General features: G+C 46.9%; 1 protein-coding gene across 2 annotated transcripts in view; it reads right to left on the bottom strand.

Annotated features, from left to right (window-relative positions):
• Positions 1–16,723, bottom strand: part of DZIP1 (DAZ interacting zinc finger protein 1) — a 143,699-nt gene that overhangs the window by 17,932 nt on the left and 109,044 nt on the right. For both annotated transcript variants that reach the window (XM_082245315.1, XM_082245316.1), the window contains one exon: positions 10,988–11,041. In XM_082245315.1, coding sequence (XP_082101441.1) covers positions 10,988–11,041 — 54 coding nt within the window. The remainder of the gene's footprint in view (positions 1–10,987; positions 11,042–16,723) is intronic.

Genomic DNA, 16,723 nt, shown 5'->3' with positions numbered 1-16,723 from the left:
AAAATTGCCAGGACCAGAGATCCCAGCAAGGTACTAGGTGACTAGGCAGAAAAACTGAGCACCTATAGCGAAGGTGGGTGTATACCCCCTTGGACTGCCCATAGGTGTAGTCAAGCTTTTTCCTGCCTAGTGTCCTACTCCTGTAGGTGGCAGTATAACCCAATGGTTAAGAAGAATCAGGAGCTGTGTCCATCAATGAATGAAAGATAAAATAAACACAGACAGGCGAGATCTGTTTCCCTCAATGAACCCCAAGAAAAGGATTTTAAGTATATTTTTTCTTTCTCATACATTGAGGGACACAGAAAGTCTTTACCTTGGGGACTTCCAAAAGCAGTTCAATGGAAGGGAGGCAGCAAACAAAAAAGCTAACAGGCCCACTATAAGCAACAGAACAGAGCCGCCTTGGTGGAACGAGAAGCTGGTTGCTTTTTATGGGAAACATGCAGAATAAGAATCAGTCTTTCTGAAAAAAGCAGTGGTTGAGAGATAAACACTCACAGCCTGAACTACATCCAGGCAATGGGGAAAAAAACGGAATTTTTGTAAAATCTTACCTGTAAAATTCCTTTCTCTGAGTCCTCCGACAGTCGCCGCCTCTTCATATTCGTCACATATGGGGTATTAGACTTTGCTCCGAAGGAGTAGCTAGGCAACAGAATATGTTAACAATAAAGCTTTTAACATATCCCACCCTCAAGGGGTGGTCCCCTCAGTCAATACCCTCCTACTTCCTGCAACCATATCTCAGTTTTAGTGGAATAGCAGTAGAGTATACAATCAAACCCCAAATGAGGGGCGGGGGCGGCGACTGTCGGAGGACTCAGAGAAAGGAATTTTACAGGTAAGATTTTACAAAAATTCCGTTTTCTCTTACGTCCTCCGACAGTCGCCGCCTCTTCATATTCGTCACATATGGGGACGTCCCAAAGCAGTGCAAACATGAGGGGTGGGAAACGCATCCGCGCCGAAAGGCAACGCAGTCTCCGCATCAAAGAAGGAACCTTACCAAAGGAAGGAAACCAGCTGGGCAACAGCAAAAAACAAGTGCTCAACAGGAGCAACAACCCAGGAAAAGACAAAAAAACAGGGGATACAAAACTTATCCCAACAGCCAGGAGTCCCCAACAAGGGACCCTAGGGAACAGCCGCACTAAGAACCTTGCGGCCAAAGGAAGCATCCGCCGATGCCTGAACATCTACTTTGTAGAATTTTGTGCCTTACACACCTGGGCTACAGAAGCCCCATGACGACAGGCCCAAGACGTACTCAGAGATCTAGTAGAGTGCGCCTTCACAGGCACAGGGGGAACCTTCCCCTGCAAAGCATAGGCCTGTTCAATGATCTGCCTGATCCATTTGGCGATGGTAGAGGCCGAAGCCGCCATGCCCTTCCGAGGACCCTCTGGAAGAACAAACAAGGAGTCCGTCTTTCGAAAAGACTCAGTCGATTTAAGGTAAACCCTTATCGCCCGAACAACATCCAGAGAGTGCAATCTCACCTCCTTTGGATGTTTAGGCTTCGCGCACAGCGAAGGCAAGACAATATCCTCATTAAGATGGAATTCCGAAACTCGTTTCGGAAGAAAAGAAGGATTAGGTCGCAAGACCACCTTATCCAAATGAATAACCAGGTACGGAGACTTGCAGGACAAAGCCGCCAGCTCCGACACTCTGCGAGCCGAAGTGATCGCCACCAAAAAGGCGACCTTTCTGGACAACATAGACAACGAGATCTCCCTGATCTGTTCAAAAGGAGCACGTTGTAACACAGATAGAACGAGATTCAAGTCCCAAGGGGGCAGAGGATCCCGCCTAGGGGGAACCAGATGCCGCACACCCTGAACAAAGGTGCCAACCAATGGGTTGGAAGCCACGGGACGTTGAAACAGAACGGCCAGAGCAGACACCTGACCCTTTATCGTAGCCAGCGCCAAACGCTGATCAACACCCGTTTGAAGGAAAGACAGCACACGGGACACCGAGTACGTGCGGGGTGAAAACCCCCTGGACTCACACCAGGCAAAATAGGCCTTCCAAGTACGGTAATAAACCTTCCCCGAGGAAGACTTCCTCGCGTTGATTAAAGTATGAACGACCTCCGGAGAGAGACCCCTCTCCTTCAGGACCTCGGTCTCAACAGCCAGGCCGTCAAAGCCAGCGACTGTAAAGCAGGATGGTATATCGGTCCTTGAGACAGTAGATCGTCTCGAAGAGGTAGACGCCACGGGGCGTCGACCGCCAGATTCACGAGGTCTGCGTACCAGGACCGGCGAGGCCAGTCCGGTGCCACAAGAATCACCGTGTTGCGTTCCGAGTGTAACCTGCGAAGGAACCTAGACAGCAACTGAATCGGTGGAAACGAGTACATCAGCCTGTACTGATGCCACGGGGCCACTAACGCGTCCGACGCGTCTGCCCGAGGGTAGCGCGTCCTTGCCACGAACCTCTTCACCTTGTTGTTGAGACGAGACGCGAACAGGTCCACATCTGGAAGACCCCACTTCGCGCACAACATCTGGAAGACAGCCGGGTGGAGAGACCATTCCCCCTGATCCAGGGTCTGGCGACTCAGATAGTCCGCCTGCCAGTTCTCCACTCCCGGAATGTGAACCGCCGTTATCGCCGGGACATGAGTCTCGGCCCAAGACAGAATGTCGGCCACTTCTCGAGCCGCTCGGGCACTCCTGGTGCCCCCTTGGTGGTTGATGTAGGCCACCGCCGTGGCATTGTCCGTCTGCACCCGAACCGGGCAACCCTGCAGCTGGTCCGTCCAGCGATGAAGACAGAGACTTATCGCACGCAATTCCAGAATGTTGATCGGAAGGGAAGACTCCCCCTCCGACCAAGTCCCCTGAGCGGACAGAACGCCCAGAACTCCACCCCAGCCCGACAGGCTGGCATCCGTGGTGATTACCGTCCACGAGATCGGACGAAACGACTTGCCCCCGGACACCAACGGGGACTGGAGCCACCACAGAAGGTTTTCCCTGGTGCGAAGACTCAACGAGATTTGAAGATCCAGAGATTGAGGTCGCCCGTCCCACCTGGACAGGATCTCCGCTTGGAGACCCCGCGTGTGAAACTGGGCGAAAGGAATCGCCTCGAAGGCCGAGACCATCAATCCCAGACATCTCATACACGTCCGCAGAGACGAGTTCGGAACGTCCCTGAGGGACCTGACTTCCTCCCGGAGAGTCCTGAGTTTGTCTTCCGGCAGGAAGACCTTCGCCTGCACCGAGTCCAGTATCATTCCCAGATAGGGGAGACGAACCGACGGACTCAGTGTCGACTTTGGAAAATTTATCGTCCAACCAAACTCCTGCAGAGTTTGCATCGTGACAGACAGGTCCTCCTCCAGACCCTGGCTGGACGCAGACCGAACCAGAATGTCGTCCAGATACCCCAGGACAGAAACGCCCTGGGCCCTCAATAACGCCAGAACCGGTGCAAGCACCTTGGTGAAGACCCGCGGAGCCGAGGCGAGACCAAAGGGCAACGCCACGAACTGGTAGTGATCCTCCGCAATGGCAAATCGAAGGTACCTCTGATGACCCTCGAATATGGGGATGTGAAGGTACGCATCCTTCAAATCGATGGAGGCCATGAATTCCCCCGGAACCAGGGCAGCCACCACCGACCGCAGGGATTCCATGCGGAACTTGCGAACCCGCACGGAGCGGTTCAGAGCCTTCAAGTCCAGAATCGGACGAACCTTGCCCTCCTTTCTGGGCACGGTGAACAGATTGGAATAAAACCCCCGAAACCTGTCCCGATGAGGCACCGGAACCACCACTCCCTGAGCCCTCAGGTCCCGCACCGCCAGGTGCAGGTCCCGCAAGCGCTCTGGAGACAGTTGAAGATTTGAGGGAAAAAATCTGCTCTCCGGCCGAGAGAGAAACTCGACCTTGTAACCAGATCGAACGATTTCCAGAACCCATCTGTCCCGCACACGGGCCAACCAGGGCTGAAGAAAACCGAGCAAGCGTCCCCCCACCCCAAAACTGGGTGAGGGCGCCCCTTCAGGCCGAACTGTTATGGGCTGCAGGTCCGGATTGGCCGGACTTCTGTTTACCAGACCAGGGCTTCTTCTGAGAGCCTTGACCTTTGAACGGTTTGCCCTTGTAGTGCGGCCGAAAGGCACGAAAGGACCCCTGAGGGGGCCGAAAATTAGCATGCTTCTTCCCAGAAGCCCCCTTAGCCTTGGGGAAATGGGGCAAGAGAGTGCTCTTACCCCCGGTGATCCCCTTAATCAACACATCCAGGGACTCCCCAAAAAGGCGAGACCCATCATAAGGCAGATTGGCTAAGGTCTTACGTGAAGATTGGTCCACCGACCAACATTTTAACCAAACCAGGCGGCGAGACAACACCGCCACGCTGTGCACACGTGCAGCCAACGGAATCAGGTCCAGGTCCGCATCACACAGATACATGACACCCTGGTGGATCTGATCCACCATATCCAGGGTCGCCGGCGAGGCCGAGTCGGCCACTAGGACGCGCCTAAGCATCTGCGTCCAACTTGCGATCGCCTGGGCCGCCATGAGAGAAGCAAACAGAGCCTTAAGCATAGAACCCGTAACAGAATAAGTATGACGGGCAAGAGACTCCAGTCTCCTATCCGTGGCATCACGGAAAACAGGGGAACCCTCTGCAGGAATCGCAGTGGCTTTGTTCAAAACCGCAATTGCATGATCCACTGGTGGAGGCACACACCACCTTTCATCAGTGGCAGGCGAAAAAGGATAACGCAGCTTGAATTTACTTGGTACCGCAAAAGGTTTGCGCAGATCGCGCCATTGATCCTTAACAGCGCGCTGAAAATCAGCATTGCAGGGAAAAACCTGCGGCGTCCTGCGTTTTCTCTGCGTCCCATAAGCCGCCAAGGCAGCGGGGGGACACACTTCGTCCTGCAAACGCAGCGTTTGCTTAATGGAAGCAATCAACTCATCCATGATTGCAAGCTCTTCAGGCGAGCCAGGGGGAGAATTATCAACCCCCTCAACTTCAGCCTCCACCTCAGACCCCACTAGATCAAGAGAGGAGCGGGACCCCGATAAGGAGGCCCCTGCCAGAACAGCCCCATCACCTTCACCCTCAGAATCAGAGGAAAGAGCAACTCTGGGTCTTTTAGTAGATTGAGCAGCCACCAGCATTTGCACCTGAGCAGCAAGGCCAGCCACAATAGTGGCTAAATCCCCCCCTGGGGGGGAAACAGCGGTCCCCTGGCTTTCCACCAATACTGTAGGAAATTTGCCCTCCTGAGAATCCATTGCCCCTGTAATGCCAGACAACCAAGGGTTAACTGCCCCTTTTAAGCAAGCGCGGCAAGCGCAGCCCACCGCACCACACTCAAGCACAATGAGACCCCCACAGGGAATATGCAAACTGAACACAGGCAATGGATAGCAAGAACAGAAGGATAAAACCTGAGGAGACCCTCGCCGCTGCCTCGATCGGTGTTCCTGGAAAGAGGAAGTGATGCTGCCAGGGCGCTCTATGTAAGCCTATGGAGGCTACAAGAAAATGGCCACCATGCATGTAAACCATGCGGCCGGAGCGGGTGTAGGCAAAATGGCGTCGTTTGGCGCCGAAACCGCCGCTCCACAGTGCATTAAAACACACATTACATTCCAATATAAGAATACATGTCAGATCGCCGCAGCGATCGCTGTATATGCCCAAACATGCCAAAACATGCCCCACAGCACACAGCTTCTCACACTGGCCAGTCTGACACACACAGTGTCATACAGCTCCCCCCCCCCCCCTTGCAGCCCACAGCATGCAGCCGAGAGATAGGGAGACAAGCAGTGTGAATAGAGGCAGGTTACACAGTCCCAGACTGACACCCCCCCAGACAGACAGGTCCCCACATAAATACACTTACCTCACATGGCGTGGGGGACCCGCACAGGCGAACAAGCCGCTGCACATGAGGCAGGGAGAGTCGCAATTCAAGACGCACAAAATGGGGGTTAAGAAACCGCACAGCGTCCAGTGAGGTAGCCACCTCACCAATCATCCCTGCACCGAACAGGGATGGGTCGTTCACTATGCCAGGAGCGTTACCTGGCTGAACGCTCGATGGCAGACTGGGAAGCCACTGACCCACGACCTGCGACCAGGGGGATCAGCCCGAGACCCAGTCCGCATGATCCTCTTCGTCCGAAGAACTAACTAACGCTGACAAAATAACAGCTAAGTAAAGGTAGAGAGAAAACTCAAACAAAATATTAAAAAGAAGAAAGAGTCTGGGACAGAAAGTCCCAGCACAGAGAGAGCCAGCCACTCCTGACAAGCTAGACATTAAAACTGAGATATGGTTGCAGGAAGTAGGAGGGTATTGACTGAGGGGACCACCCCTTGAGGGTGGGATATGTTAAAAGCTTTATTGTTAACATATTCTGTTGCCTAGCTACTCCTTCGGAGCAAAGTCTAATACCCCATATGTGACGAATATGAAGAGGCGGCGACTGTCGGAGGACGTAAGAGAAATCTCCTTTTAATGAAATAGAGCATCGCATACTAGCTCATTATGAAATACTGACCTTAGAACGAAGCTCCGCAGTGCAGCTCGCTCACCTCCCTCACGGGCGACATGTTCGGTCACTCTTCTTCCTGCTTTGCGGCATCCGGCCATCTGATTGGCTGGAGCCGTGGTGACGTCACTCTCGCGCATGCGCGCGGGAGCCGACTTTCACAGCACTTGGCTCTGAAGGAACAGCACGAGCGGCCGTTCCTTCAGAGCGCATGCGCCAGTGATGTCACTGGCTGCATGCAAGCTAAATATCTTCTAAACGGTACATGTTTAGGAGATATTTAGAGTACCTATAGGTAAGCCTTATCACAGGCTTACCTATAGGTACAAGTTGCAGAGGAGGGTTTACTTCCTCTTTAACCAAATAAGGCTGCCAGCTCAGACACTACCCTTGCAAATGTGATGGCTACGAGAAACACCATCTTATGAAAAGAGTGGAGAACAAAATATCTTTGACAGGTTTAAAGGACAGTTTTTGACAAATAAACTGTTGGAGTTACAGGACAGCCAACAGGTAGAACCACATGGGAGACACTCAGAATAAAGGTCTTAATCAAGGAACAGAAAGCCAATGGTTTCTGGTACAAAAAGACATGAGAAGACACCAGACTCTTAAGTGCTGAGGGACAAAAGCTGGCCCAAGCCCAACTGCAAAAAGGCAAGGATTTGTCCCACTGAAAATTTCCTGGGTGAAAGCCTTGTGCCTCACACCAAGTAAAGTATGTCCTTCATGTACAGTAAGAGATCTTTTAAAAAGCAGACTTCCTAGCTTTTAGTATTAGGGAAATAACTGATTCATAGAAAACTATCTCTCAAAACTAAGGCTTCCTCAGCCATGCCCTTAAAGCTAGGGGTCAAGAATCAAGATTGTTAATTGGTCCTTGAGACAAAAGATCCAGATAATCTGAAACAGCTCACAAAGTGTCCCCCCGGGAATCTGATCAGGTCGGTGCATCACATCTGTCTAGGCCAATCTAGAGCTGTAAGGATCTTAAGAAGCAGACAAAGAAAGGATTTTAGGGGAGGGAAGGCAAAGAGCAGGTTGTGTAATAATCCCAAGGAGATACCAGAGTATTCCCTGCTTTGGCAAGAGGATCCCTGTACCTGGAGACAAACCTGTCAAGTTCTGTCCTCCTGAAAGCCAGGAGATCCATATCTAGTGTCCCCCCACCTGTAACACAGCTTCTGGAATACCTCTGGGTGTAGGGACCCCTCTCCTGGATTCAGACATTGCTGGCTGAGGAAACATACCTGCCCATTGACCATGCCTGTAATGTAAACAATAGGCAAGGCTGGATCCAAGAAAGTTTCTGGTTCACCAACCCCCCCCCCCCCCCCCCCCAGATGGCCTGATGGTGGATGTATGCCACTACTGTGGTATTGTACAAATAAATCCATATTGGACGACCCTCCAACTAGGTGGCCCACCAGTACTGTAGGGTCAACCAAACTGCCTAATGTTGATTTGGAGATAGGATTTCTATGACGTTCAAGTCCCCTGCAGCAACAGGTTGCCCAGAACTCCACTCCATCCTAACAGACTGACATCTACTATGAGGATTTCCTAAAAAATATCTGACTGTCTATGACTTCTCCCCAGCCTAACAGACTGGCAACCAGCTTGAAGATTTCCCCTGAGCCACTAAGCTAGAAACAACCTGGTACTTTGTGCTAGATGAATCGGTCTGTCCAGGTACTGGACTGACTTATCCCACAATGATAGAATTTTGTATTGAAGGGGTCTGGATTGAAATTGTCAAAATAGGTTTGCCTCAAAGTAGGCTATTATCAGCCCCAAGACTAAATTGGAGAGTCAGGTGACTCCTGGACTGAAGAGTATGCATCTTGGAGCAAGACTACGCATATTTGGTTCCAAACAAATAAAGAATTTTTAAAAGAAAATAATTGAAGACCGGGTGGCAGCCTTACAAATTTGAACAGAAGCTTGATGTGATAGACCAGGAAGTGCTGATACTCCTGGTGGAATGGGCCTTGACTAGGAAAGAAGCAACGCTGCCTTTGATACCAGAAGCCTGAGAAATGAGCTGATCAATGCACCTATAAATACAGTAGTAAATTATGAAGCAGACTGACCCTTACAATGACTTTCAGGTAGAACAAAGAGGGAATCGGACTGACAAAACAAAGCTGTAGACTTCAGGTAAACTTAGAACAGCTTGAACAACATCCAAAGAGTGAAGCACTTTCTCCTTTAGATGCTTAGGATTAGGACAAAAAGATGGAAATACAATGTGGAACAAAGAAGCCACCTTCAGTAAGAAAGCGGAGCAAGGCTTTAACACCACCTTATCCTGAAGAGGAATCAGGAAAGGTTCCTTGTATTTAAGCTCAGGGAACTCTGAGACCCTGTAAGCTGAGGTAATGTCCACCAAAATGACCACACTGCAATTAAGGAGAGACAAGGGAATCTCTTGAAGAGGTTCTAAGGCAGAGGTCTGCAAAACAGACAAGACCAAGTTAAGGTGCCATTGAGACGGGGGGGGGGGGGGGCGTACAGATGTAACAATTTCTGTGATACCCAGCACAAAGGCTTTTACCAATGAATGAGACACAACAGGTCTCTGAAATAGAATTGCCAAGGTCGATTTCTGTCCCACAATGTTACTTAAAGTCAGAGACATCACCAAACCAGACTAAAGAAAAGCCATAATGCGCTCCACAACATACTGCTGGGGATTAAACGTACGAGCCTCACACAAGGGAAATAAGCCTTCCAAGTACGATGGAACACCTTGCTGGATGTCGACGTTCTTGCCTTGAGGGAAGTAGGAATTACAGAATCAAAAACACCCCTATTCCTCAGGACTTGAGCTTCAACAACCATGCCGTCAAAGCCAGTAACTGTATGCCCCATGCACACAGGGCATCTGTTTTAAGGCCCTGTGAATGCCAGAACTCCATGCAGGAAAATGTTGCTTAAAAACATGCCAAAAGACACGTATTGTGTGCATGTTTAGGTGCATCCAGCATTTCAGCATTAATGCATTGCAATGGCTAGAATACTAATTTATTCTGGCCACTGGAATGCATTAATGCTAAAACGCTTGAGAAGTCTACTATTTGTGTTTTTTTTCTCTTTAGCTCCTTTCCTAATTGTGCCTTTGCCATTTTTTATAGCCTGTAAACGCACTTCTAATATGCTTGTAAATGAGTATGTGTGCATGGATACATAGGCTTTGATAAAGATGTTTGAATTTTTGCAACTTCAGGAATTTGGCCAGATGTCTCCATTTACCTTTGGAACCATGGATGGGTTGGAATAAAAGTCATGAGACCTGTCCTCTTCTGGCATATATGAATGATAACCCCCTTGAGACAGTCTTTCCAGGGCTGCAGAGAAAAAGGCTCTTTTTTGTGTATCTGAAGATACCCACGAGTGTATAAAGTTTAAAAGGGGAAAAAAAGTGAAAGTCCAGCTTGCCTCTGGACACCACGCTGTAGACCCAGTCATCTTTGACTTCCTGAGTTCAGGTGGCGGCAAAGGCCAATAGATGTCCTCCTACCCGTGTGAGTGGGGGCACATCTTCACTGAGGAGAATTTGCCGCCTCCAGAACAGTCACCTTCTGGATGAAGGCATCTAAGAATGGTCCAAATAGACATTCTCCCTCCGACCAACGGTTAAGCCATAGGATCTTTCTCATGTGGGCATGGTGTCCACCCTTGAAAAGTGATGTATGGAATATTCCAAGGCATCTTTTGAAAAACTCAAGCTTCTTGGAAAATCCTCCAGGAGCTGGCAAATGGTGAGATCCTCCAAGTCTGATTATTTTTATACTATTACAATTATACAGGATTTATATAGCATCAACAGTTTGCACAGCGCTTTAAAAATAGGGGAAGACAGTATAGTTACAATGAAATTCAGTACAAGATGGATCAGAGGGCCCTGTTCATTAGAGTTTACAATCTAAATTAAAGGGTCTCGTGCTACAAAGGGTAATAGCTGCTAGGGATGAGCTGATGGAGAAAGTAAAAGTACCGTTAGTTAGAGGCAGGATCGGCTGTAAGGCTATCACAGCAATCAGGTGATAGGGAACTGGGCCTCTAAGGAGGATCTTTAGATGCACTGGGGGAGGTATCCTGAAATTTGAGCATTTAGAATTTGGTGCAGCTTTGCATGGTAACCAATTAGCTTGTTCAATTAAGCTTTGACAATAAAACCTGGAAGATGATTGGTTTCAATGCAGAGCTGAAACCAGATTTTGCACACTCCAGTTTTGGTAAATCGCCCCCCACAGTGACTAAGCATACTCAACATGTCAGTAAATATGCTATTCTCGTGTCTAAAAACTCTCACCATTATTTACATATACTTGCAAGATGACAGTTTACTTGTCATTCAGTTGCATGTTGTTTCTCTAGGCCCAGTAAAACACAATGTAAAAAACACAAACACTGAAATAGATAAAATGGTTTCTTACGTAATGCTTGATGATTTGGTAACAGAAATGTCTTTTGAGGATACCAACCTAAACCTAAAAGAACAAAAAGTAAAAAGGATTCAAACAATGAACCAATAAACTAATTACCTGTTCATTTTAAGCCTTAATAAACACTATATTGTCAAAAGTATTGGGAAACCTGCCTTTACACACACATGAACTTTAAAGTTATTGTTTTTTTTATAGGAAAAAAAAAAAAACAAGACTTTACAAACATGTTATACTTACCTGCTCTGCAGTATATTTGCACACAACAGCCTGGATCCTCCTCTTCTCGGGTCCCTCTTCTGCTCTCCTGGACCCTCCCTTCTGTTGAGTGCCCCCACAGCAAGTAGCTTCCTATGGGGGCACCTGAGCCGTGTCACAGCTCCCTGTGTCCTTTCAGACTCAAAGCCCCGACACACCTTGTCCCCTCTCTCTCCTGATTGGCTAGCTGACTTTGATTGACAGCCAATCAGAAGGGAGAATCTCGGGTGGCTGAAACACTCCTGGACATTGCTAGACAGAGAGGGACTTCAGGTAAGTGTTAGGGGGACCGAGGGGGGGTGCTGCACACAGAATATTTTTTATCTTAAAGCATTAAGATAAAAAACCTTCTGACTTTACAACTTCTTTAATTGCATCCCAGTCTTAGTCTTCAGGGTTCGATATTGAGTTGGCCCACCCTTTGCAGCTATAACAGCTTCAACTCTTCTGGGAAGGCTGTCCACAAGTTTTAGGAGTGTGTTTATGAGAATGTTTGACCATTCTTCCAGACGCACATTTGTGAGGTCGGACACTGATGTTGGACGAGAAGGCCTGGCTCGCAGTCTCCTCTCTAATTCATCCCAAAGGTGTTCTATCAGGTGCTAAAGTCAGGACTCTGTGCAGGTCAGTCAAGTTCCTCCATCCCAAACTCGCTCATCCATGTCTTTATGGACCTTGCTTTGTACACTGGTCCAAATCATTTGGTGGCGGGGGGAATATGGTGTGGGGTTGTTTTTTTAGGGGTCTGGCTTGGTCCCTTAGTTCCAGTAAAGGGAACTCTTAAGGCGTCAGCATACCAAAACATTTTGAACAAATGAATGCTCCAAACTTTGTGGGAACAGTTTAGGGATGGCCCCTTCCTGTTCCAACTGCGCACCAATAAGTTGGAGTCTACATTTGTGATGTCACCGCGTACGCCCGATCTGTGAGCTTTCCTATTGTTTCCCGGTAACAAGTATTTTTATGCTGGATTTAATGTGAGTTAATAGCAACCTTTACATTTTAATAAATGCCTATACAGTTTACACTATGTAGGTCTTTCTCCCTTCATTCTTACAACATCCTATACCATGAGCTTTGCCACTATCCGCCATTAATGCAAGGAGGGACAGCGTTTGGAATTCCTGTCTTTGGGTTCATCAATCGATTTCATTGTCCATTTCTGGTCCATTGTTTCTGGTAGGGAGGCATCTTGTTTTTTTCGGTGGCGGATCCCCTCCCTTCAGAGACTGGGCCGCAGGGCAGTATTCTAATAACAACCCCAAACACACCTCCAAGATGACCACTGCTTTGTTAACCATTGAAGCCCCGGAAGATTTTACCCCCTTCCTGACCAGGCCCTATTTTTCGATTCGGCACTGCGTTAATTTAAAGGACAATTGCGCTGTCGTGCGACGCTTTTCCCCAAACTAAATTTACGTCCTTTTTTCCCCACAAATATAGCTTTCTTTTGGTGGTATTTGATCACCTGTGGGATTTTTATTTTTTGCGCTATAAACAAAAAAAGAGCGACAATTTTGAAAAAAAATATATATATTTTTCACATTCTGCTATATGACATTCCCAAAAAAAAATGTAAAAATCAAAATTTTTTAACATTTGAGGCCAATTTGTTTTCTGCTACATATTTTTGGTTAAAAAAAATCCCAATAGGCGTATTTTGATTGGTTTGCGCAAAAGTTATTGCGTCTACTAACTACGGGAAAGATTTACGTCATTTTTATTGTTTTTTTTTTACTAGTAATGGCGGCGATCTGCGATTTTTTGCGGGACTGCAACATTGCGGCGGACAGATCGGACCCCTAACTGACATTTTTGATACTTTTGGGGAGACCAGTGACATTACTACAGTAATCAGTGCTAAAAATATGCACTGTTACTGTAATAATGCCATTGGCAGGGAAGGGGTTAATACTGAGTGATCAAGGGGTTAAATGTGAGCCAAGGGGAGTGATTCCCGAAAGTGAATGCCGTACATGTACGGCGATTTGCCTGGGAGCGGCTGCCTGCCGCAGTAATTTGCGGCAGGCGGTCGTAAACTGGTTAAAGAAGCTAAGGGTAAAGGTGATGGACTGGCCAAGCAGGTCTCCAGACCTAAACCCTACTGAGCATCTGTGGGGCATCCTCAAACACAGGGCCATCTTACCGAATGGGCACGCTGGGCAGTTGCCCAGGGGCCCTACTTGCCAAGCATTAGTCCCGATTCCCATGTGCATCCCGCCAAACTTAGCAGGTGGCAAGCGCCTGCCGGCCCTACGCTGCTGTCATACCACATGGGCCGTGGAGGGGGAGCCCACAACTGCAGGAATACCTGTCAACCTCCATGGGAACAGGCACACACAGGACAGTCGAGTCTGACTCCAGTCCGTGTGTGTGTTTACCGGACCCAGCCGCTGAACTTAGAAGCTGTCATTAGCCTGGCACTGCTGTACCAATAAATATCGCCTTATCGATAATTTGCATTTTTATTCCTCATGGGTGATTGTGTAGGCAGGGCCCCTGTGCACTGCATTGCCCAGGGCCCTTTAATGCTCTTAAGATGGCACTGCTCAAACAGAAGGTGGAGGAGTGCAAGGTCTCTAATATCCACCAGCTCCGTGATGTCATCATAGAAGAGTGGAAGAGGACTCCAGTGGCAGCCTGTGAAGCTCTGGTAAACTCCATGCCCAAAAGGGTTAAGGCAGTGCTGGAAAATAATGATGGCCAGACAAAATATTGACACTTTGGGCCCAATTTGGACATTTTCACTTAGGGGCTGTGTGTGGAGTTACTTTGAAGGGACAGCAAATTTACACTGTTATACAAGCTGTACACTCACTACTTTATATTGTAGCAAAGTGTTATTTTTTCAGTGTTGTCACATGAAAAGATATAATAAAATATTTACAAAAATGTGAGGGGTGAGATACTGTATATTTTCTGTCATTTTCTTATTTTTATGTTTTAAACATTCAGTGCGGCAACTTTATGCTTATATTCACTGTTCACAAAATATAGGTAATAACTACATGCATTAATCAGAATACAATAATTTTTTATTTTTTTTGCTAAAGTGGGCCTTTACCACTTAAGGACCGGAAGGTTTTACCCCCTTAACCACTTGCTGACCGCTCACATTGAGCGTACTGCGGCAAAGTGGCTCGATTACGTCCAGCGACGTAGACCTATGTCGCTGGACTCTTCCCGTTCTGGGCGGCGCGCGCGCGCCGCCGGAGGCTCGCTCCCGCTGTATTCAGACACAGCGGGAGTCGGGCCAGGGGAGGAGAGCAAAAGCTATGTGGCAAGTAAGGAAAATAAATTAGGCGCAATATTGTATGACGAGAAAAAATTGTTTTTTTTATATATAAATGGAGGTGGTGAAAAAATATGGGATAGTAGTGAAATGAATGTAAGACAAAAAATGCTAAAGCAAATGTATGCTAATTATAAGTGCTAGTGCTTAAGTGCGAACATATATATGCTAATAAGCACATGAAACCAATTGCTTGGTATGTATGGGTGCAAACTTAAGGTGCTGATGCTTTAGTGCAATGGTGTATACTTATAAATAATAATATTCATAAACCCAAAAAATTACCAATCAGCAAAAAATAATTATATCACAAAAATATCTTTTGTGTGCAAAAAGTGCAAGTGCAAAAAAGAAAAAATGCGAGCATTAGTAAAATACTAAAAAATATTTCTCAAACTTAATAATCTCATATCAAACAATTAAAAATAAAGTCCATTAAATAAAGTGCATTATTATAATCCTACCGTGCAGAAAAGTGCCAATAGTGCTGAAAAATAAATAAATTCCAAGGTGCTTGTGATGTGTCAGTGAGGATCCTTCCACCACAGTATTTAGTGTCTGGGTAAACTCACCAAATATATTGCTGGTAAAATTATAAACCAGCAATCAAGCTTTGTTCACACTTTAATTAATCCTTGACCTCCTCTCTTCTTGGTCACCGCAGCTCAGGTTTAAATTAGTGGAATCACATAGAGGGATAAAGAGGGATGCCACACATAGCGTTCTACTGCATAATAAGACTATTTAATTTGTAAAAGATAAGTTCCATAACACTCACAAGGATGGTGTCTGCCAGACACTAGGGATCTGTGTTGTGTAACATTGATCCTCTGCTCAAGCCGTCCGTGAGCAGGGATATGTGAAGCAGTTCCTTTCCAATGCTTGAGCAGTGCTGTCTCAGTGTCCTGTAAGCCAAGCTCATTCCCTGCCTAGCCAGCGCGTGTGACCGGCGGCTCCGATGTCCGCCGGCCACTCGCAATCTCCCACAGGAGAAGGAGAAAAACAGACGGCTGATGTAAACACAGCCGTCTGTCATTCTCCCTGAAGTAATGACAGAGGCTATGCGATCCTGCTATGTAGGACCGTATGTCTCTGTGATTACTTCACTAGCCACGCCCCCTAACAGTTAGAATCAATAAAAATGACATATATCTTTCCCATAGTTAGTAGACGCAATAACTTTTGTGCAAAAGTTAATCAAAATCAAAATCAAAATACGCTTATTGCGATTTTTTTTTACCAAAAATATGTAGCGGAAAACAAATTGCCCTAAAATGTTAAAAAATTTTGATTTTTAAATTTTTTTTGAGAATTTCATATAAAAAAATGTGAAAAATATTGTTATTTTTTTCAAAATTGTCGCTTTTTTTTGTTTATAGCGCAAAAAATAAAAATAGCACAGGTGATCAAATACCACCAAAAGAAATCTCTGTGGGAAAAAAAGGACGTCAATTTTATTTGGGTACAGCGTCGCACGTCCACGCAATTGTACGTTAAAGTCACGCAGTGCCGAATCGCAAAATAGGGCCTGGTCTTTGAGCAACCAAATCCTGCGGGGCTTAAGTGGTTAAAAGATTGCTAATAAAAAAAATTTAACATTTTTTCATCATTTTAGGTCAATATGTATTCTGCTACATCTTTTTTGTTAAGAAAAATCCCAATGAGTGTATATTGATTGGTTTGCGCAAAAGTTATAACGTCTAAAAACTAGGGGAAAGATTTATGTCATTTTTATTTTTTTTATTTTTTTTTACTAGTAATGGCAGCCACTTTTAGCTGCGCTGAGATGTTGCGGCGGACAGATCGGACACCTAAATGACATTTGTGACACTTTTGGGGGGACCAGTGACATTACTACAGTAATCAGTGCTAAAAATATGCACTGTTACTGTATTAATGACATTGTCAGGGAAGGGGTTAACACCAAGGGCGATTAAAGGCTTAAGTATGTCCCTAGAGGATGCTTTCTAACTGTGTGAGGGTTGGACTTGCTGGATGAAATGGGAGGAACACAGGATCCCTGTGTTCATCACTGACAGAACAGCGGTCTGCCGTGTTTACATCGGCAGACCGCTGGACCCGATGATTGGCTCCCCCTGTGGCCAATCCACACGTGTGCCCCCACTAGCTGTCTCACAAAGCAACGTACAGGTACGTCGTTTCGCCGCAGTAAAAGT

This window comes from Pelophylax lessonae (assembly GCF_965119305.1).
Source record: "Pelophylax lessonae genome assembly, chromosome: 2".
NCBI classification, from domain to species: domain Eukaryota; kingdom Metazoa; phylum Chordata; class Amphibia; order Anura; family Ranidae; genus Pelophylax; species Pelophylax lessonae.
This window is presented reverse-complemented; position numbering and strand designations above follow the sequence as displayed.